This window comes from Capricornis sumatraensis, chromosome 10 (genome assembly GCF_032405125.1).
Source record: "Capricornis sumatraensis isolate serow.1 chromosome 10, serow.2, whole genome shotgun sequence".
Taxonomy (NCBI): domain Eukaryota; kingdom Metazoa; phylum Chordata; class Mammalia; order Artiodactyla; family Bovidae; genus Capricornis; species Capricornis sumatraensis.
The window spans coordinates 97199714-97222761 of NC_091078.1; the positions used below are offsets into that span (position 1 = coordinate 97199714).

At 46.0% G+C, this 23048-nt stretch overlaps 1 protein-coding gene across 2 annotated transcripts; it reads left to right on the plus strand.

Annotated features, from left to right (window-relative positions):
• Window positions 1–1369: 1369 nt before the first annotated feature.
• CDC25A (cell division cycle 25A) lies at window positions 1370–22346 on the plus strand. 2 transcript variants are annotated; one of them, XM_068982893.1, is made up of 15 exons: window positions 1370–1539; window positions 2529–2602; window positions 4801–4843; window positions 5466–5502; window positions 5953–6054; window positions 8524–8643; window positions 10699–10830; window positions 11692–11766; window positions 13725–13901; window positions 17751–17852; window positions 19657–19719; window positions 19815–19913; window positions 20813–20943; window positions 21871–21982; window positions 22206–22346. In XM_068982893.1, exons 1-15 carry the CDS (start codon window positions 1370–1372, stop codon window positions 22344–22346), a joined length of 1578 nt encoding a protein of 525 aa, XP_068838994.1. The 2 variants fall into 2 exon arrangements, with proteins under 2 accessions (XP_068838994.1, XP_068838995.1); XM_068982894.1 differs by lacking the exon at window positions 8524–8643.
• Window positions 22347–23048: the final 702 nt, after the last annotated feature.

Consider the following 23048-nt stretch of genomic DNA (forward strand, 5'->3'; position numbering starts at 1 on the left):
AAAGTGAAGTGAAGTATTAGTCACTCAGTCCTATCTGACTCTTTGCGACCCCATGGATTGTAGCCCGCCAGGCTCCTCTGCCTCCTCCTGCCAGGCAAGAATACTGGAGTGGGTTGCCATTTTCTTCTCCAGGGGATCTTCTGGACCCAGAACCCAAGCCTCCAGCATTGGCAACCAGATTCTTTACCACTGAACCACCAGGTGTTGCTTATCCAGGCACTCTGAATGAAGCAAGAAAGGGTGCGAGAGAAGGAAATGGTTCTGAGAAAATATACCAAAGCTAAAATAGAGGTGAGCAAACAATGCCGAGGCCCACAACGGAGGCCATAGGTTAAGTCTTGTAATCAGCAGCTCAAGGCCAGGACAGCCGGCTGGACAGGAGCCTCAGTGCTCCAGAATTGGGCCCTGCGTTTGTGAGGCAAGGCCCAGTCCTTGGGTCATCCAGTTCTCTCTCTCTCGTGATAAAACTGGGGCCTGGAGGCCCGGAGCGGAAGAGGGGACCGCACAGCTTTTTCTACCCTCCACATTTCCTCAGCGTGTGGAACACAGAATAGAGGCCGATAGGGCTTTGGCCTAACGCGGTAAGAGCCGACTACACGCCGGCGCGCTGTGGGAACTACGCTTCCCGCCATGCAACGCGTCAAGAGAGGCCTTCCGGTCTCTCCCGGCATCTCGCAGGGTCAGCTGGGAGTTTTCATTGACCTCTGAGCTCCTCGGGTTCGGAGGGCCCTCTAGGCCCCGCCCCTTTCTGAGAGAGGGCCGGCCTCACAGTGTCCCGAGAGCAGCTTCCTTCTTCCCCTCTCATTGGTTCAGCCTAGCTGCCATTCCTGTGCGAGGAGGAGAGGTTGGTTACTGATTGGTGAATTCTGTTTGGCGCCAACTAGGAAAGGGAGGCGGGGGAGAGGCAGGCCGCAGTGAGCAGCTATTACCGCGAAAGGCCACCTTGGTAGCGACGGCCGGGGAGGGAGGTGGATGTCGGCCTGGTTGTCTGCACTCCGGGGCAACAGAGTGAAAGAAAAGTGAAGAGTGTGAGCCCTGGTCGTTGCCTTGCAGCTCTAGCCGCTCTCCCTCCCCGACGCGCTCCGTTTGTTTGGATTTAATCTTAAGGTTGCCGGCGCCCCCCGCCCGCTAGCCTCGCGGAGTGAGGGGACGCACCCGCGCCTGTGGCTGGCGCCTGCCGAGTCTGGACACCCGCCTGTCCGCGCCTCTTGCCCGCGGCAGCCGCATCCCTGAACCGCGGGTCGTGTTTGTGTTTGACCCGCGGGCGCCGGCTGCGGGGCGCGCGGCCGAGGCCAGTGCCAGCGGGGCGGGGCGGGCGCGGCGGAGGCGGAGGAAGAAGGAGCGGGATCCTAGGAGGCCCGGCGCCGCCATGGAACTGGGCCCGGAGCCCCCGCACCGCCGCCGCCTGCTCTTCGCCTGCAGCCCCCCGCCCGCACCGCAGCCTGTCGTGAAGGCGCTGTTCGGCACGCCAGCCGCCGGGGGCCTGTCGCCTGTCACCAACCTGACGGTCACCATGGACCAGCTGCAGGGACTGGGCAGGTGAGGAGGGAGCGAGGAGCGGTGTCTCAGGCTTTTGGCCTCCGAGACGGCTCTCGGGTAGATCAGGCCAGAAAACCGGCCGCGAGGGTAGCGCTTGCCTCTCTGCCGCTCTGGGGCGGCCCCACCGACCGGGGCCTGCCATGTGCACCCTCCCCCCAGGCCGAATGTTGGGCTGGAGAGGCCGTTCGGACCCTCCGGGGCCGCCCTCAGCCCCGAGACGGGCCGGGTAGGGGTGGGGTACGCCTGGGCTCCCCACCTTCGCCACCCCTTTTTAGATTGCCCTGTGCTCTTCTGTCCTTACCTCACGAAGCTCTTTGAAATCTGCCTCCACGGGGAAAAACAGGCCCTCCTAGTCGCTCACTTCTATCCTTTGCAGAACCACCTCGTAGTTATCTTTGCTTTTTGTGAGTTCTGTTTCCTTCTCAGCCAAGGGACGTGGCGTTTTCTTTCCTTGCGTTTGCAAAAATCGTCGCAATCCCTCTTCCCGGGGCATATTCCTGCTGTGTGACACCCCACACACACCCAGCCCCATGCTTTCCTAAGACCAGGTCTTTTAACTCAGCTTTCCACTCGTAAAATTTTCCTGCACTTTTTCCTTATTAAAAAAATGCATCCCACCTTTGTTTTGTTTTGTTTTTGGTAAAGCTGCTTTCTCATCAGTCTTGGACGTCCCATTTTCTAAAGAAGCACATGTCTTTTCCAATCTCTGAAGAACAGGAACTTGTCCTGTTCATCCCGGCTCCTAGCTCAGTACCTAGAACACATGCTCTCATTTCAGGAAATAGTCCAGTAGTCATTGTCCTCCTGTCTACAGTGTGACCACTGCCAACCTACTCTTTTCTCATCTCCTATTTTATGTAAGTGCTAACTGGGTGTTCTGGGTGGCCAAGTGTTTTGTGGTGTGGCCTAGAAGTAATGATAATTTATGGCAGTATGGCAACTTGCCATGTCATGGGCTATCTCCTGTGAGTTACTTTTCTTGGTTTCAGTGAGTATGAACAACCCATGGAGGTGAAAAACAGCAGTCTGCAAAGAATGGGCTCCTCCGAATCAACTGATTCAGGTATTCTTTTAGTCTTTTATCATGTGTCTGCCTTGTGGGGAGCAGTGCTTGGAATTTGCTGGAACATGGGCTTTCACCTAGAAACTCAGTTTGGTGAGTTAAGGTAGCAAACAGAAGTCTGACATTGAGTGACAGACACCTGTTAGAACAGTACAAAGGAGCCCCTGTGGCAGTTGATGAAGAGAGGAAACTGTCAAGTGGCCGCAAGGAGGTGGTTGATGCTTGGTCTTGAAGATGAGTAGTAGTATGAAATTAACCATACCTCTCTTTAAGTGGCGTTCAGGAAATCTTATTGGTTAAAATTCTGCATCAAGTTATTGGAAATATAATGAGATTATTTCAGTGAGCCTGCTCTGGAGAAACTGCCAGTACATCTAATTCTAACCATAAGTTCATGTTAGCTTCCCTGGTGGCTCAGTGTTAAAAAGAATTCGCCTGCTAGCGCAGGAGATGGGTTCAATCCCTGGGTTGGGAAGATTCCCCTGGAGAAGAAAATGGCAACCCATTCCAATATTCTTGTCTGGAAAATTCCATGGGCAGAGGACCCTGGTGGGCTATAGTTCATGGGGTTGCAAAAGAATCAGACACGACTTAACCACCAAACAATAACAAAGTGCATGTTGGGGCAAGGTTTATTTGCACAGATGCTTTAGAGTAAAGAACTACAGGAGCAAAAGTCTTAAGATGTAAGCTTCTTAAGAACCAGGGATAGGATTGTTATTGTGGCAGTGTGGCAAGGAAGAGTGTCCTGCCAGGAGCAGTAACACCTAACTTCTTGTATGATTATTTAGACATCGTGGAGGAAAGATGTGTGCTAGGCAGGCCCTGATGGCTCTGAACCATGCTAAGCAGCATCTCCTTTATTCTTTTGCCTTTGAGTTGAGCACCTCACTTGGTGTTATCTTGTTGAAGGCAATCAATGCTTGCTTGTCAAAGGACATAATAATATTTTCCAACACCCTGAATTATGTACATGATCTGACAGGATATAAGATATTTGAAATAAAAAACTATTCCAGAAAACAAATACTTCTCCTTTCTATGGTTGGAACGCACAGAAAGTTAGCCTGGGTAACCTCTAACTGAATTAATAACCAGGATTTAAGACCTTTTTTTCTTTTTTTGAAGTGTAGTTGATTTACAGTGTTGTGTTAGATTTTGGTGTACAGCAAAGTGATTTAGTTATACATATATAGTTCTTTTTTATTGTAGGTTATTCCAAGATATCGAATATAGTAGTATTATACCCCGCACTGTCCCCTTTACCCTTTGGTAACTGTAAGTTTGTTTTCTAGTCTGTGAGTCTGCTTCTGTTTTTTAAGTAAGTCATGAAGTTTGGTTTAATTCTGTCTCCTCATATCCTATTATCCGAGATGGTGTTTGCAAGGAGGAAAGCATGAGTAGACACACTATGAAAATGCTTAGACTTGTGCAGATATGGAGTTTTGGCAATCATGGAGGTTAAGCTTCAATTCCGGCAAAAGTCCAAGCCATGAGCCTTAGTTGGCTCCCTTAAAGAAACAGTACTAGCAGTTTTACATACTTATTTTAACGAATGAGTGGTGTCACAGTTACAGTTCAGTTGCTCAGTCATGTCCGACTCTTTGTGACCCCATGGGCTGCAGCACGCTAGGCCTCCCTGTCCATCACCAACTCCGGGAGTTTACTCAAACCCATGTCCATTGAGTCGGTGATGCCATCCAACCATCTCATCCTCTGTCCCGCCTTTCCCCTGCCTTCAGTCTTTGCCAGCATCAGGGTCTTTTCCAATGAGTCAGCTCTTTCATCAGGTGGCCAAAGTATTGGAGTTTCAGCTTCAGCATCAGTCCTTCCAGTGAATATTCAGGACTGATTTTCTTTAGGATGGACTGTTAGATCCCCTTGCAGTCCAAGGGACTCTCAAGAATCTTCTCCAACACCACACTTCAAAAGCATCAGTTCTTTGGCACTCAGTTTTCTTTATAGTCCAACTCTCACACCTATACATGACTACTGGAAAAAGCATAGCTTTGACTAGATGGACCTTTGTTGGCAAAGTAATGTCTCTGCTTTTGAATATACTGTCTAGGTTGGTCGTAACTTTTCATCCAAGGAGCAAGAATGTTTTAATTTCATGGCTGCAGTCACCGTCTCCAGTGATTTTGGAGCCCAAAACAATAAAGTCTGAGGTGATTTTGCTTTTCTTCCCCCACACACAGGCTTCTGTCTGGATTCTCCTGGGCCCTTGGACAGTAAAGAACAGTATGTATTCACCGCCTTTAAATGTTTGTGCTTTTAGAAAAATAGTTTTTTGAATGAAATTCTTCATGCTCTGGACGGAAGCTCTGGATGTAGTGATCCCGATTAAGGCTCCCGGATCCTATAAAGTCTGGTATCTCTTGAGATGAGTAGTTTGTGTCAGCAGTTTTTCAGAACTTCCCTCCCTTTATTTTAGCCGTAATTTTGGGGTTCTGTTCTAATATCACTCAAACCCTTGCTCTGTCTCCTGACATCATTGTCCTAAGAGAACTTAGGTTTGTTTTTTATTTTGTTTTGCCTCCCTTGTAGGATCTCAGTTTCCCAACCAGGGATTGAACCCAACCCATGGCAGTAAAAGCCTGGAATACTAACCCCTAGAAAACCAGGGAACTCCCTAGAAGGTGTATATTTTAAGAGAAGATCCATGCTTTTTCACTAGAAGCCCAGTTATGGGGCTGCTTGTGAAAACAGAACAGCTTCAGAAATCTATTCTTCCATCTTGCCTAAAACGGGAATAAGTTTGATGCTCCCCTCACCCCATCAAACAGTAGTTTAGACACTAAGTCTAATATGAATACCACTTTCTTCCTCGATTCTCATGATTTACTTTCTGATCTCATTGCAGCCTTGAAAATCCCATGAGGAGAATAAATTCCCTACCTGTAAGTTCGTTCCCTTGTTTCTTTTGAGCTAATAACTGTTATCTGCCCCTTAGCTACCAGTAACCTTGATCATAAACCTTAATTTAGACAGACTTAATTTAGACAGTAATTTTGCTTACTTTGTCTCATAAACATTCAAAACATTCTACCTAAACCAGCTTCAATAATGGTTGCCTCTTGGGGGCTTTTCCAATCAGGAAGGGGGTTCTTTTTATGCAAATGATGTTATTTGGGGGTTGATTTGGTACCTGAGTCCTTGCAGAGAGGGCTGTAGACCTTGTGAAGTTAGGTGTAAAGCCATAGAGTCCTAGTCACGTTGACTGGTCACCCACTGCACTGTGAGGAGCTAAGCCTCCCTAACCTGCCACCACCATTTTTTTTTCCCTTTTACAACTGAGTTTCCATTCCATTTTCATTGATGTACCCTAATTCCTTTTTTCACTCTGACAGCAGAAGCTCTTGGGGTGTAGCCCAGCTCTGAAGAGGAGCCATTCTGATTCTCTTGACCATGATGTCTTTCAGCTGATTGACCAGGATGAGAACAAGGAAAATGTGAGTGTAGCATTAACCTACTCACCTAGGGGCAGAGCTCACACCCGCAAGTGGCTTATGGAGAGGAGACTAAACCTTTATCAAAGTCATGATGGTATTTGGAGTCAGAGAAACCTGGATTGGAATCCTACTGCTTGGTAGTTCTGACCTTAGCTGCTTTTTTAGGCTTCTATGTTTTTTGTGAAATAGGAGTAGCACTCCCTTGTAGGACTGTTGTTGGAATTAAATGAGATAATGTAGATAAAGCATTTAAAATGGTTCCTGGCAGGTAGGAGTTGCTCAAAAAGTGGCTCTTAGGGGGAATTACATCCAAGAACACTTTATGTGGAAGGGTCTGGGCAGGCCTTCCTTGCCTCTTTGTGCTGACCGTGGGATGAGTGAAAAGTTTGGGAAAAGGCTTCTTGACAGTGTTTTCAAGAACAAAGCCAACAAATCCCAGGGAATCTCGGGGTAACTGAAATGGTAGCTTAGAGGGTGAGTTGCAGTTATGCAGCCGAAAGCCCAAGAACACCCTCGCCTGGGTTCTCTCAAACCTGCCGGGTGCTGTGCACAGGGCAGAGTTCAGTGAATCAGCTCAGCTTTCCCTGTCTTCTTTCTCACTGTATTTCCATGTCTGTTTTCTCCCCTTCTTCATCCTCCACTACAATGCTACAACGCATATTTAGAATCTTCTGGTCTTATTACTTACAGAACCTACTGCCTCCATGAACTTTCCTAATGATTCCTTTGGCAACAGGATGCCCTGAGGGAGGTAAAGAAAGGACAATTGAGTTCCTGTCTTGAGTGCTTGGAACACTAAGTCTGCCTCTGTGTAGTGCTTTTAACCAAACAGTCCAAAGCTATTATTACACTGTTGCCTGGTCTCTTTCCCACATTCCCCATCCCCTTACCCCCAGCTTGGCTTCTCCCAGGGTTGCCTGCTTATAGCTTCATTCTGAAGGGGAAATAGCATAGGTTAAAGAGCTTTTGCTCTGGAGTTGTCCCATCTGGGAAGCCAGACCTTAAGCACATCACTTAACCTACAGGCCTAGTTGCCTCATCTGTAAAATGCGGATGATTGGATGGATAAATGAGCTCATGCACTGAAAGTACTTAGTGCTGTGTGGGCAAGTAAATACTCTGATATTAGCTGTGCTTGACAAGTTCTTAAGTGGATATTTTAGGGAAGGGGAATTACGAGTGTTTCTAAACTTTTAAGTAAAATGAAATCATACAGTATGTGTTCTGTTACTTCTGGCTTTCACTCATCATCATGTGAGATTCATCCATGTTGAATAAACTAAAAGGATCTTTTTTCCCAGTTTTATTGAGAAATAATTGACATATCACTATAGATTTAAGGCATACAGCATGATGGTTTGATTTACATATATTGTGAAATGATTTCAGTAGGTTCAGCTAACATCCATCTTCTCATATATTGATAGATACAATAGAAGAAAAAGGAAAAAGGGGAAATTGTCTCCTTGTGATGAGAACTCTTAGGATTTACTATCTTATCGTACAGCAGTGTTAGCTACAGTTATGTTGCCATTAGTTTTTTTCTTCATTGCTTTTATTATGGAAAACAATAACATTAAATGTTTTCCACTTCATTGTCTCCTATTGGTAGGAAGAAGATGGAAAATATAAAGTCCTCAAATACAAGTCTGGACTGAAAAGTTTCGATTCCTGTTCAATTATATTGAAATGAAATTGCTTTAGACTTCAGAAAAAAATTTTTTAATTGAAGTATAATTGATAGAAAGCTGTTGATTTAGTTTGTTGTTGCTGTTGATTTAGTTTTAACTCTGTCTTGTGTACCTGGCAAATACTCATGTGTTTGTTAGGAAATAAAGTGTTTGTGATAAGAGAAAAAAGTTCTGTTATCAGAAGTTAGCTTTTGTCTATGGCCATACTACCCTGAACGTGCTGTGCTTGATCTCATCTGGTCTCAGAAGCTAAGCAAGGTCAGACCTGGTTAGTACTTAGATTGGAGAAGTTAGCTTTTGACAGAATCTTTAAAATACTTGTTTTGTTTTGTTTTTGTTCTGCTGGGCCTTCGTTGGCCTTCGTTGCCGCATGCAGGCTTTCTAGTTGCAGCAGGTGGGGGCTTCTCATTGAGGCGGCCTCTCCTGTTGTGGAGCACGGGCTCTAGGCTAGTGGGCTTCAGTAGTTGCAGCTTGTGGGCTCTAGAGCGCAGGCTAGGTAGATGTGGCACACGGCACAACTCTGTTGCTCCGTGGTATGTGGAATCGTCCCAGACCGGAGGACCCGTGTCCCCTGCATTGGCAGTCCGGATTCTTATCCACTGCAACACCAAAGAAGTCCTGAAATTCTTAATTACACAGATCCAGTGAATTAGATGAGACATGGGTTTGGAGACAGGTGATCAGTACCCACTCTTGCCTGCCTTCCGGAGCTATAGCTGAGACCCTAGAGCTGGTTTTCACAGACAGTGGATGATGTCTCATCTATACTGTCTTACAGGAAGTCTTTGAGTTTAAGAAGCCAATAAGACCTGCATCTCGAGGCTGCCTACATGTTCACGGACTGGAGGAGGGTAAAGATCTCTTCACACAGAGGCAGAACTCCGCCCCGGCTCGGATGGTATGTGCTTTCATACTCCTGGGAGTTCCCGATGGGAAGATGAAAGCCTCCGCAATCTTGAGTTAAAGACCCTGCAGCAGCTCTAGCTGTCTTTACCTTGACTTTGTCTTTTGAAACTCACATGTTTTGAGACTCACATGTTCGGTGTTTCTGCTGTGTCTGAAGAGCAGAGAGGCAGAAGCAGGGTGAGAGGTGGTGTGTTTGAAATACTGGACTCGAGCAAAGCATATTTGACGTTGTCAATCCTGGGTCATTCTTCTGAATGTGTGTATGGTGGGATTATCTGTCCTATTGAAAACTTGCTTTCTAAGTGCTGAGAGGTGCTTCCCAGAGTGATTTTGTTTGGAGCGAGCACATGATTTCTACCAAACTTGGTTTAATAAGAACTATTAGGTATTCCAGTGAACCCATTGTCTATAAGGCTATTTGACTGTATTTGGGCCCACTTGTCCCAGGATTGTTTGTTTGTCAGAGATGGTCATTACTTCCAGATTTCCTACTGGTGATCTGATAGACAGACAGCTATGGACTAGAGAGGCCCAACTTGAGCAAAATGACCGTGTTCGGTTTCCACATTTTCCCAGGAACTTGTATCTGAAAATACACCTTTCCAGTCTGGCTTTGGGCCTGAGGTTCGGGTTCAGCCAGTAAAGAGGCTACTCAGTATTGAAGGTCACTTGAGGATTAATGCATTCATACCCCAGCCTAAAGAGATTTACTGTTATGGAAGAGAAAAAATATCTATCTCTGGACTTTTTTACTATCTTTGAAAAGTACCTAGAAAAGAATTCATTATTAATAGTGTTTGTCTCTAGATGGTGGATTTTTGAATGGATTTTATAAATTTTCTATATTAAATATATTTTTAAGATTTTTATAATTTTCTGTATTTATTTTTTACTGTGCTGGGTATTTGCCGCTGGCCAGGCTTTTCTCTAGTTTCGGAGAGCAGGGGCTGTTCTTCATGGCAGTGTGTGGGCTTGTCATTGCGGTGGCTTCTCTTCTTGTAGACAGAGAAGATCGTGTCTGTCAGTCACACGGGCTTCAGTGATTGGCATGTGGATGAGATATAGTCTTATTTTGACTCCAGGAATGGTTTCTCCTAGGGAGAGTATAATGGGCAGAAAAGCTTGGACTTTGCAGTCAAATGAGTGAGCGGTGTAATCTTGGTAACCTCTCTTAAGCATTGGTTTCCTGATTTGTTAAATAAAAATGGAAAATAGAGGATTAACTACCCTTAGTGTGTTGTGAGGCTTAAATGGGATTTTACATAAAAGGTTATATCCCAGTCTGAAAACAGGGCTTCCTTCATAGCTCAGTCAGTAAAGAGTCTGCCTGCAATGCAGGAGACCTGGGTTCGATTCCTGGGTCGGGAAGATCCCCTGGAGAAGGAAATGGCAACCCACTCCAGTATTCTTGCCTGGAGAATCCCATAGACAGAGGAACCTGGCAGGCTACAGTCGATGGGGTCACAAGAGTCAGACACGACTTAGCAAATAAGCACACAGCAGCACACCCAGTGTCTGGCCCAAGTAATTCCTCAGTTAGAACTAAGCAACTGTCATTTAAATTGCGAATCTAAAGAACAAGGATGGATTTTCTAGAACTTTCTAGACTTTATATCCCTCTGTCAGAACTGGAGTTACAGAAACATTTCTCTAGTCTGTTTTGTGGTCTCCACAGGGACTTGGTATCTTCTCACTCTTCCTCATTTTAGCAGATTATCACCTGTCACTACCCTCATGCTGATCCCTGTTCACCAGTAATAATCCTCAGAAAAAGCAAGCCTTGCCCTTCATTGGAGGCTAGCCCCAGTTCCCACTATGAGGTGAATTGCTCCCGGGGAGAGTTCTTTGTGAAGGCTATTTGGCCTGACTCGAATCAGAACTGTGTGTGGATATCAGTTCATTTATAATCTTAGGTCTTATTTTTCCTTTGATTTGTAGCTGCTAAAACTTCTTAAAACAAATATGGCATATTTTCCTCATAAAAACTAGTAACCCATTCAGAGAAATCAAAGCTGATTATTAACAAGCCATGAATTCTGTCTTCTAGCTTTCCTCAAATGAAAGAGATGGCAGTGAACCAGGGAATTCCATTCCTTTTATGCCCCAGTCACCTGTGACTCCCACTTTGTCTGATGAGGATGATGGCTTCATGGATCTTCTTGATGGAGACAGTTTGAAGGTATGGTGTGAGTATGTGCTTTCCGATCCATTTTTACTAACTTTCCCTGAAGAGCCGTCATCTGATAAAGAACAGTGATTCCCCCAACTGGCTGATACTTTTTTAAGGTTTTGTTTACTTACTTAATTCATTTTTTGGCTGTATTTGCTCTTTGTTGCTGCACCTGGTTTTTCTCTAGTTGCAGAGAGCTGGGACTACTCTTGCGTGGCGGTGCACGGGTTTCCTCACGGTGGCGGCTTCTCTTGTTGAGCACAGGCTCTAGCGCACGGACTTCAGCAGTTGCAGCTTGTGGGCTCCAGGGCACCGGCTCTGTAGTTGTGGTCCACAGGCTCAGCTGCTCTGCCCCATGTGGAATCTTCCCGGGCCAGGGGTGGAACCTGTGTCCCTTGCATTGCAAGGAGGATTCTTAACCACTGGACCACCAGGGGAAGCCCTGGCTGATGCTTTTATTCATCTGTTGGGAATTTATTGAGACTCTGCTTCTAGTCTGCTTAAATTCTATGGAGGTGTTCCAAAGAAAACACTGATGTGATCCTTCTTCTCCTGCAGGAGCTGACAATCTTTTTTTTTTTTTCCTGGAAGGACATGAATCAGGGACTGAAAGAATAGCTGCCATGTGATGTAAAGCTGAGGAGACCAGTGGCTCCTCGTGGCCCCTCAGGGGCATTCCCTTAGCTATGTTCAGATAGCATCACTCTTACTCTCTTGACCTTAAAATGTTGTGGAGAGGGGAGGCATTGACCCTTAGAAGACTTCCTGTTCACGTCTTTCTGGTATTCTGCAAGAAGAAATCTAACGCACTTAAACTAATGTTGTTTCTACTGGACCTTTGGACCTTTATGACAGTTTTTCTTTGTTTAGAATGATGAAGAGACCCCGTCCTGCATGGCCAGCCTCTGGACAGCTCCCCTTGTCATGAGAAGAACTAGCAACCTAGTAAGTTCCAGTGTGTCTGGAGGGAGTGACAGGAATCCAAATTATTTCTTTTGAGATTCTGCGTTTGAGCCTATGGGCCTGTTTGGCTGGCCACTAGTGTTTCCTGGTGTTAATGTATGCTGTTTTTTCAAGGGTGTTTTGTTTTGTTTAATACCCACCTACTTGTGTAGACTGTAGACATCTCTTTCCATCAGGGACACTTTCAAAAGCTCTGCCTGTAGAGGGACACATCCTCATGTATGTAAACATCCAGGGAAAGTGAGCTCTTATCATAGTATACATACAGTTACACACTCTTAGGTATATGTATAGACGCTGAATACGTCTTTAATCCATGCCCCTGAACTATAAATATGGAACAAATGAACTAGTCTAGTCTTGAAGCCACTTACACATTATAGTAGACCAATGTGCAAAGCTTTGAGAGATTAGACCACCCCAATAAAATGGTATGACCAGATTTACTAAGTCCTTTTGAAAGAAAACATTATTAATATATATAGTGTGAGAATGCTTGGGAAATGGCTATCAGTTTTCTAAGTTGGATGGAAGAACCATGAAACAGTATGTGTAGGTCCTTCACAACGGTAGAGTTTCACAAACACAGTAGACTCATCGTAAGGGCCAGGGGCTGAGTCAGAACTGGGGTTTCTGCCCTTGAAGAGCTTACAAGTCCTCTGAGACCTTACTGAAAGCCGTAGACCCTTTTTCCAAAAATGCTTCCAGCTCTTCTAGGTTAAAAACAAACATACTGTGATCTTGCTTCTCTGAACAACATCCTATTAAAAGGAACTTCAGAAAAACAAGCGGAAAACCCTTGGTCTCTGGGAGAGGCAATGGGGGTGACACACTTGCTGCAAACTCTTAGGAACTTTTCCAAAGAAGAGGCAACACTGAAATGTTAGTATCAGCTTGAAAGGGAGTGCTTTACAGAGGAGAGGGGTGCGGGGTGTGTGTGAAAGGATACCGAGTTCAGAAGGAAAAGCCCAGCCAGAGAGCACTGAGTTGTGAATGGGCTGAGATGAGTTTAGGTTGCTGAAGTCAGACTGTCTCTACCACTAGTCAGGTTGGCTGCTCTCAAACCCCGAGAAAGTAGTCCTTAGAAGGAGTACTATAGCACATCTTCCTGTATTTCCTTTGGCTTTGTAAGTCTTGAATTTAAAATGTTCTGCTACAGTCCAGAAAGAAAAACAGCCAAGCAGAGAGCATGGCTTCTAAACAGTTTTGAAGACACCCCTGCCCACTGCAAACTCAAACTCAACTCTGTTTTATCTCCTTAACTGGCTCTAATATATAGTATAATCCAGATGCCACATACCTTCTGGATTTAGGGGGCTGTTAAAACCTCTTCAAGCTGCTCGAGCAAGGTGCAAATAATAAAGTAGAGGGGAAGAGGAAGCCAGAATTGTGGCCCTGGCTGGAAGGTAACACTTGCTGGGAAGTATATCAGGCACCCTTTGACTCTTAGGACCCTGTGCAGAATGTAGGCTTTTCAGGGCCTGGGTAGTCTTCCTCATTTGTATCCAGTGTCAGGTTTTGAACATGTTCAGTGAACACCAGGGTCTCAGTGTCTACTGTGTGCCAAGGACTGGATACACGGACAGTGTCTGTTTCTTAATTTAGGATCTGTGCTAAGTCCCTTTGGTCGTGTCCAACTCTGCGACCCTGTGGACTGTAGGCTACCAGGTTCTGCTGTCCATGAGATTCTCCAGGCAAGAATACTGGATGGAGTGTGTTGCCATGCTCTCCCCCAGAGATCTTCCTGACCCAGAGATCGAACCCCAGTTTCTTTTGTCTCCTGCATTGGCAGGCAGGTTCTTTACCACTAGCACCACCTGGGAAGCCCACTTTAGAATGGCTTGATCTTAAACCATCCCAGGAAGTCCTTGGTCTGTCCTCTTTACCATTCAAATCAGTGTATTTTAATGAAACATGAGTCTCTTTTTTCTCCCCCAAAGGGCAATCGCTGCAAGCTGTTTGACTCCCCTTCGGAGTCGTGCAACTCTACCATCCGGTCAATGTTGAAAAGACCAGACCGATCACTAGAGGAGTCCCCAGGTGGAAGCAGGAAGCGGAGGAAAAGCGTGGCTGGGGCCAGTCCGGAAGAGGCAGCTAGTCCAGAGAAGCCCCAAGAGGTTAGTTCTGCAGCTTCTTTTTCGCTCAAGGATGTTGTATCTGTCAGTTCTAAAATGCACGTTTGTTTCTTTTTCTTTGCTGAGACTGGCTGCTTTTATTTTTCGTTTGTTTCAGTCTTGTTCAGAATTGCCTGTTGAAGCATTTTTATGATGGCTACTTTAAAATCCTAGTCAGGTAGTTCCAGCATCTGCGTCTGGTGTGGCTTTCTGTTGATTGTCTTTTCCTATTCAGGTTGAGATTTTTCCTGGTTCTTCATATGAGAAGAGATTTTTTTTCAGTTGTTTCTGTGTACTTTGGATGTTATGAGGCTATGTAACTGCTCTTTTTGTAGTATTCTGATACTGCAGGGAAAGGGGGACGGAAGTTCAGTCTCCCTTAATGTGCTACTTAGGTAGGTCAGACCTCATGGCTGCTGGGCAGGAGTGGGAAAGGAAGTTCAAGCTCCCTTCTAGACCGCCACCAACACCATCCCAGTGAGGTCGAGATTGGGGCACTTAATTACAGCTGGGCAAGGGTGGAAGTCTAAGCTCCCTACTTGCTGTTGGGTCCTGGCGTAGGGCCATAACTTTTTTCCCTTGGTTGGGTTTTTTGTTTTGTTTGTTTGTTTTCATTTTTCTTGTGTCCTGACCTATTTAGGACTACTTTAGGTTTGTGTCCTGACCTATTTAGGCTACTTTAGGTTTGTCTCACAACTTTGATTATAGTGTTTTTCGTTGTCACTTAGTATTTTATTTCTTTTTATTTCTCTGTGATGAGAACTCAAGATTTATTCTCAACTACTTTCATATACACCATACATCCGACCTAACTATAGTCATCATGTTGTACATTACATCCCTGGTACTTGTCTCATCACTGGAAGTTGTACATTTTGATCACGTTCATCCGGCCCCCCTTCTCCATTGCTTACCTCTGGTAACCCCACAAATCTGATCTCCTTTTTTATGAGTTTGGTTTTTGTTTTGGTGGTTGTGGTAGTGGTTAGCATTGTGTGTTTTCAGTTTTTTCATTCCCCGTACAAGTGATGTCATATACTTATTTGTCTCTCTCTGTCCGACTTACTTCAGTTTCACTTAGCATAATGCCCTCAAGGTCCATCCATGTTACTGCAAATAGCAGGATTTCCTTCTTTTTGTATGGCTGAATAATAATCCATTGTGTGAATGTGTAGCCCAGCTTCCTCATCCATTCATCTGTCAGTGAACACTTTTTTCCATGTTGTGGCTATTATAAATAATGCTGCTGTAATGTGAGTGCAGATATCTCTTGACATAGTGTTTTCGTTTCCTTAGAATATGTTCCCAGAAGTGGTATTGCTAGATCATATGTTTTGTGTTCAACTTTTTAAGGTGCGTCCATACTGTTTTCCATAGCAGCCATCCCACTCTACAGCCCCACCAGTACTGTACAGGTGTTCCCTTGTCTTCACATCCTTATCAACACTTGTTTCTTATCTTTTGTTTCTTTTGGCCACTCCATGGGCTTGGGGATCTTAGTTTCCTTGCCAGGGATTGAACTCAGGCCCTCAGCAGTAAAAGTGTGGAATCCTAACAGTGGGCCACCAGGGAATTGCTCTTGTCTTTTTTTTTTTTTTTTTCAGTGATTCATGTTATATATATATATATTTTTTTTTCCTTGTTTGGCTGTGCTGGGTCTTCGGTGCTGCTCAGACTTTTCTAGTTGCGGTGAGCAGGGGCTATTCTACAGTTGTGGTGCGTGGACTTGTCATCGCAGTGGCTTCTCATTGCACAGAACGGGCTCCAGGGCACTTGGGCTTCAATAGGTGCAGCATGTGGGCTCAGTAGTTGCAGCTCCCAGGCTCTAGAGCACAGGCTCAGTAGTTGCGGCACACAGACTTAGTTGCTCCAAGGCACGTGAGATCTTCCCGGATTGGGGATCGCACCCACGTCTCCTGCATTGACAGGCGGATTCTTACCACTGAGCCTCCAGAGAAGCTGCATCTTGTCTTTTTGAAGATAGTCTTTCTTACAAGCCTGAGGTGATATTTCACTGTAGTCTGGATATTGATCATCTTTTCGTGTCCCTGTTGGCCATTTCTGTACCTTTGGGAAAATGTCTATTCAGATCCTTTTCTGTTTGTAAAACTGGTTTATTTAGGAGGTTTTTTTTTTTTTTTTTTTTTTTTTGCGGAGGGGTTTATTAAGTTGTATGGATTCCTGACATTTTGGATATTAACCCCTTATCAGATAATGTGGTTTGCAGATATTTTTTCCAATTCCGGATGTAGGTTGTCTTTTCATTTTGTTGATCATTTCTTTTAATGGATAGAAGCTTTTTAGTTTGATTTGCTGCTTGTATCTTAGGTGTCAGATCCAAAAAATTGCCAAGACACACATCAAGGAACTTTTTTCCTGTGTTTTCTTCTAGGAGTTTAACAGTTTCCTGTCTCAAATTTAAGTCTTTACACCATCTTGAGTTATTTATTGTGAATAATGGAATATAGGGGCCTAATTTTCATTCTTTCACATGTGAATATTCCATTTGCCCGGCACCATTTATTGAAGACTTATTTTCTCTTCATCAAGCATTCTAGTTGATGCTGTCTGTGCTGTTTCTCTTCTAAACATGCACTTTCATTTTTCCTGTGGACTCTCTGTGTCCTAGGCTAGGCATGTGTTTCACTTCGGTAGACACTGCCATATAACTTTCCAAAATGTTGCTCCAGTTAACCCTCTGTATCTGGGGTCTCCACATCCATGGTTTCAACTAACTTTGGAACCCATGGCTACTAAGCACCACTGAGCACCAACTGTACTATGTGCCATAAGCATCCTTGGGCATCCTCAAACCAATTTCAGGGACACCAAGGGCCAGCTGTACTCACAACAGTGTGAGAGTTCAGCTCTTCCACGTCCTTACCAGTACCTGGTGGTGTTCATCCCTTTACTTTCACCCTTTCTGGGGAGTGGGTAGCACGGGCATGTGCATGCTCAGGTTGTGTCCAACTCTTATTAACCCTGTTGACTGTAACCCGCCAGCTCCATTGGATTTTCCAGGCCAGGATCCTGGAGTGGGTTGCCATTTCCTCCTCCAACGGATCTTCTTAACCCAGGGATCGAACCTGCGTCTCCTGTGTCTCCTGCATTGCAGGCAGATTCTTTACCACTTGAGCCATCAAAGGGAAGCCTGTGTAGTATCTTATTTTGCATTTCTGTTAGTCATTTTTCTAGATTTTCCTATTACCCAACTGCCTTTCTAGCCCATATTTCTATTGGGTTATCTCTTACTTGTGAGATTGCTTTATATATTAAGAGATGAATCTTTTATTGAGATGAATTATTTATCTACCCACTCTGGCTTGCCTGTTCTTACCTCATCTTTTTGTTTGGATTAACAGAATTTCTTGATTTCTTTAAAACATGTTTTAATTTACCAGTCTTTTTATGTTTAGTGCTTTTTGTGTACTGTTTAAGATATCTCGACTTCCCCCACAATTAGCCCTTTTGACATGCTCTTTGAAATATGAGCACTTCCTTGTTACTAATGACAAGGTGTTCCAGGTTTATCTTGTACATTTCTTGCCCCAGCCTGGATTCAGTCAGAAAGCTCTGGTTTCAATAAATACATGTTATGGTTCTGCATGATCTGTAGTTGGTTGAACTGGAGATGTGGAATGGTGGCCCTAACCTCTGTGTTCAGGGGTCAACTGTAGTATTTAGGGAACACATTGACAAATGGGTATGTACTGCACCCCTGGAGCATCTCAGTGAGTAGAGCTGAGAAATACTTTTTGTAGACTTAAAACTAATTTTACTCTTCCATTTTTAAAAAGGAGAAAGCCTTTATTCTAAAGCCTGATCTCATTCTCAACCTTTGGTTTGTTACAGATTCTACATCATCAGTCTTTATCCCTAGCATATTCCCCAAAAGGGACCATTGAGAACATTTTGGATAATGACCCAAGGGACCTTATAGGAGACTTCTCCAAGGTAACTGCAAGCAGAACTACATTGTGGTGCAGAATGGGGGAGGCACCTAACACCCCTCCAGCCTTCCTCCCCTGAAGTGGCTCCTAGGTTATGTAGCCTCCCCTCCAACTCCCACCGAGGGGACACAGTTTGAAATTTTAAAAAATAAGGAAACACATAATCTGGTATACCTCCATTTCTTGGGGACTGTAGACCTTACTGGTGCTGATCAGAGGTTTCAAGTAGGGAGCCAGCCGCCTGGACACCAACCCAGAAACCAGAATCTCCGGGAACCGTGCGATTGTAATAGCAGTGCTATAGGAGAGTGTAAAGAAGCAGCAGTGAAGCTCTAGCTTTACTGTGTGTAAGTCTGTACGTCAAAAGGTCATCTTAGGGGACTTCCCTGGTGGTTCAGCAGCTGAGACTCCATGCTCCCAATGCAGGGGCCCTGGGTCCAATCCCTGGTCAGGGAACTAGATCCCACACACCACCACAACAAAATTCTGCATGCCAAAGATTGAAGATTCTATGTGCCCAAACTAAGAGTCAGTGCAGCTAAATTAATTAATTAATTAATTTTAAAAAAAGAAAGTCATCTTAGAATGTCCCAGATGGAGACTAAATTTCTCCCTTGTCCAGAGGAGCACGGTCTTTGTGGGAAAATGCCCCCAGGGAGGTCCAGACGAAGGTCTGCTGATGACCTGGTACAGATTATCTACCTTTGTGCTGTGGTGAAATGTGACACCTTGCTGCGTCAGTAGTAACTTGTTTAGCCGTGTGTAACTTGAAGGTCCCCAGACCAGTCTTTTACATGTTAACGTAGCTAACATCTACTGAAACACTTACTATGTGTAAGGCAAAGATTCCAAAACAAGACATAGTTCCTTCCCTCAAGACACTTAACGTGTGGTAAGACATCATGCCACGTGGACATGTACCACCTGGTAACTGAAGTAAACATCAGTGCAGTGTAAGCATTAGACTAAGGAATAAAAGAGTTATGTCAGCTAGGCAGTTGGGGAAGCTCTGGGTCTGTGCTAGACATTTCAGCCAGGTAGGAGAGATAAGTGGGTTAAAAATAGAAGACAGGACTTCCCTAGGGGTCCAGCAGTTAAGACTCTGCACTTCCAACACTAGGGACACGGGTTCAGTCCCTGGTCTGAGAGCTAAGGTCCCACATGCCAGCATGGCCAAAAAGAATAGAAGACAGTTTTCTAGTCTGAAAGGAAGAGCAGGCCAAGACCTGGGTGTGGTGCGTCCTCGCTGGTAAAAGCTTGTGTCTGAATTGAAGCTATTGGTTGGTTGTCAAAATGACCCCACACGTGACCACAGGGTTGGGTGAGCACTCGACTCTGCCAGTCACTCGTGATTGCTGGTGTGCCCATCTTCCCCCCTCAAGGCTGGGTGGGTCTCATTTGTTCCACCTCCAGTGTCTCCTCCAGCACCTGCTGCAAAAGTCAGGTGCTCAGTAAACAGTGCAGTCATTCCTCGCTGTGTCCTGTCTGGCTGCTGACATGAGGGGTTCCTGACAAAAGCAGGCGATAAAGGAATTCACCTGAGGTTTCTGAATTCAGGTCTGGCTTGCTTGCTGGCTGACTTTGGACAAGGGACCTAGTTTTGACATCTACAGATGGGGATGATGTGCCTCAAGGGCCATACAAATATTCAGTCTCAGGATATTAATGAAGTACTTACACAAATAACCAGTATGTTCTATTAGATTCATGTTTGTTTGTTTAAGCTGACTTTTACCAGGAAGGCAAGTAATATAAATGTTGCCTTTATAAGCTTTCAGATTTGCTAAGTGTTTCTTTCTTTTCTTAAGGGTTACCTCTTTCATACCGTTGCTGGAAAGCATCAGGATTTAAAATACATCTCTCCAGAAATTGTAAGTTATCCTTTGGGGACCTGCCACCCATGCGATACTGGGATCTAGTCATTCCTGGCAGCCAGAGTTGACTCTCCTTGGCTCTTTCTCTACAGATTACATCTGTTTTGAATGGCAAGTTTGCCAACCTCATTAAAGAGTTTGTCATCATCGACTGCCGATACCCATATGAATATGAGGGAGGCCACATCAAGGTATAGATTCCTGGGGCTTGTGGGTAAGCTCTGCTACTGTGGGAGGCATAGCAGGAGCCCTGTAGACAGTATCTGTGATTTATTTTTATTTTTAAAGGAGGGGGTGATACCTGGCTGCTTGTTACAATGCTCACATGCTGCTTATGAGAATTGTAAAAAGAGGCAGTGGGTGTAAAAGGCATTCGGTTCCTGGTGCACTGAAAGAATGCTCCCTGGTGTGCACTAATCATACAGCAGACTGCTCCCTGTTTTGTCCCCCACGCCATCACCGTCAGGGGCATTTCGAGGTGGGACCCACTGACTTCTAAGCCATGCCTGGACATGAAGCCGTGAGGAGAAGCCAGTCTCTGGGAACATAGGCCAGGCCCAGTGATGCCTCTTAGGTTTATAGTTGAGTTAAGCTGTCTGATGGAGTGGGTGTTGGAACAGTTCATGTGTAACTTGGCCAGGAAGAAAGCCATTGGGTTGAAATACATTATGTATGTGTGTTAAGTTGCTTCACTGTGTCCGACTCTGTGACCTCTGCAAGAGGGGAGCCTAACCCGCCAGGCTCCTCTGTCCATGGGATTCTCCAGGCAAGAATACTGGAGTGGGTTGCCATGCCCTCCTCCAGGGGACTTTCCCAACCCAGGGACTGAACCCATGTTTCTTATGTCTCCTGCATTGGCAGGTAGGTTCTTTACTACTAATGCCACCTGGGAAGCCCGTTGAAATACACAAAAGGTAATTTAAAGACAGTGTTTGAGTCTGCCACTCTCTTAAGGCCATGAAAGTCCCTACATTGACAAATACCGCTCACACAGCGCAGTCATAACAGAATCTTGAGGTACCCATGTGAAGACCAGTCTCCAGGGATCATTAGCACCAGTGTGAGACCTAAGCCTCTGGTATCTTCACAGGGTGCAGTGAACTTGCACATGGAAGAGGAGGTTGAAGAGTTCTTACTCAAGAAGCCTATCGTACCTACGGATGGCAAGCGTGTTATCGTGGTGTTCCACTGCGAGTTTTCTTCTGAGCGAGGCCCTCGCATGTGAGTGGGCTAAGTATCGTTCATGTGTAACAGATGTTCTCTTAAATCCTTACCTGTTGGGCAGTCAGTTGATTTCATGCACTGCTTCCTGGAGTGTAGTTTTAGGCTTGACCTAATGGTTTCACCATAGCTGTTGTTAAGGGCTTAGAAGGGCTCTGTGGCCTCCCCAGTCCAGCCTATTACACTAGTGTCCCCTCTGCAGCATGCCCCAGGGATCGGGCATCTGCTTCATCACCCCCACTCCTGCATGAGTCCTGGCCACTGCTGGGCTTGGCCCATCATTCCGCCTGCCTTTCTGTTGAATTAAACTCTGGCTCTTTGGGTTCCCCCACTGCCCCTAGTCCTGCTGGTGGGGCTGCTGCTCTCGGGTGACATCCTTCAGGGACAGTGTGGTGACTCCTTATGCAAATGCCAGGAAAGTGTGATATCCTCTCGGCAAAACCTACCACGACGCCTTCAAACACTTGTCAAATCCATGTTCGCAAAGAATGGGGTTATGTTACTTTCAGGTTATTGCCACACTAGAGGTGAAAAGAACTACGCCGTCTGCCCCCCATACACAAGCTTTTATGACTAAGGCCCTATTATAGTTTACTACAGAGATAAATTTTATACCAAAATAAGTGGAAGTATAGCTACAATAAAGCATCACTTCAGATTTAAAATAATTGGTGGTGGTGGTGGCAGAGAGGATGCTGGGTGGGAACCAAGACGCTGTTTAACTTGGAAAGTGGGGAGGAGACCGTCCGCCTTCCAAGACAAGGCCGTGGAGCTGGCTGTGCGCAGGGTCCCTGAGGGTCGCGGCAGCGGCAGAAATCACATCTGGCACTGTCTCCAGGAGTGCAGGCCAAGCTGGGGAGATGTGTAAGAGGTACTGCTTTCCCCGTGCAGAGCGAATCAGACTCTGGCTCTCCTTGCCCTTTACAGGTGCCGATATGTGAGAGAGAGGGATCGGCTCGGTAACGAGTACCCCAAACTCCACTACCCAGAACTGTATGTCCTGAAGGGCGGATACAAGGAGTTCTTCCTGAAATGCCAGGTGAGATGGACTCTCTGGAGGGCACAGGCCACCCCTCACCACCCCCTAGTTGGTGGTCATGGGTGTTTCCTACCCAGGGTCTGGGGGTTTGCCCTGAGCAAAGAAGGGGCCTAGAACTGCCCCCCACCCCACCCCAGCAGAGCCTTGTGGCCCCCGGCAGAGAGGGAGCAGGAGTGTGCATGGAAGGCCAGTGTGCCCAGATCTTGTCCTGTCTTCCCTCCAGTCTCACTGCGAGCCCCCCAGCTACCGGCCCATGCACCACGAGGACTTTAAAGAAGACCTGAAGAAATTCCGCACCAAGAGCCGGACCTGGGCTGGGGAGAAGAGCAAGAGGGAGATGTACAGCCGCCTGAAGAAGCTCTAAGGGTCTCGCGGCCAGGCGGCAGCAGCCTCCCAGCCCTCCCCACTCCCCTCTTTGCTGCAGAGAAACTTGAGCAGAGGGGCCAGCGGCACGACACTTGGAGAGAAGGGCGGAGGCCTCCACGTCTTAAACCTACCTCCCACCCTCCCGAGGTTGGAGCCCGGAGCCTCCCGCCGCCTCTCAGTCCCTGGAAGACGTCCTTATTCAGCAGGGCGCTCAGCCAAGGCTGTCACGTGCCACAGCAGGGTTCCGAGCAGCAAGTCAAGGCGTTCTGCCTCCTCCCCCATGGTTGGATGGGCCCCCTGCGGCCTCGCTGGGCACTGGCCTTGTCTCCTGAGGGGAGAGACGGAGAGAAGACTGCCAGACGCTGCTGGCCAGACACCAAAGACGGCCCGGGAAGCACAGGTCTTTGTGGGCTAGCCCACATCATTAATTTATTCAACTTCACCAATCACTTTTTTTTCTTTCTTTTCTTTTTTTAAAAATCAACTCCTGGAGACTTTTATCTAATTGCTTCTTTCAATTAGAATACTGCCATCCTAGGTAGGATTTTATCATCCCGGGGACTACCTCTGCCTTTCATTTTTAAAGAAAAAAAGAATAAAGGAGGGGGAAGAAGAGGGACATGAGTTGTGGGACAGAGAACAAGGGGCTCTGTCTGTCTCCCCCGGGAGGCGCTGCAGTGCTGGGGCCGCTGCTATTTAC

Bases quoted from the DNA above. Each gene is read 5' to 3' on its own strand.
- CDC25A (XM_068982893.1), top strand. From the start codon at position 1,370: ATGGAACTGGGCCCGGAGCCCCCGCACCGCCGCCGCCTGCTCTTCGCC. The intron at 4,844-5,465 runs GTATGTATTCAC...ATCTCATTGCAG, and splicing joins CCCTTGGACAGTAAAGAACA to CCTTGAAAATCCCATGAGGA. The intron at 17,853-19,656 runs GTAACTGCAAGC...TCTTTTCTTAAG, and splicing joins TTATAGGAGACTTCTCCAAG to GGTTACCTCTTTCATACCGT.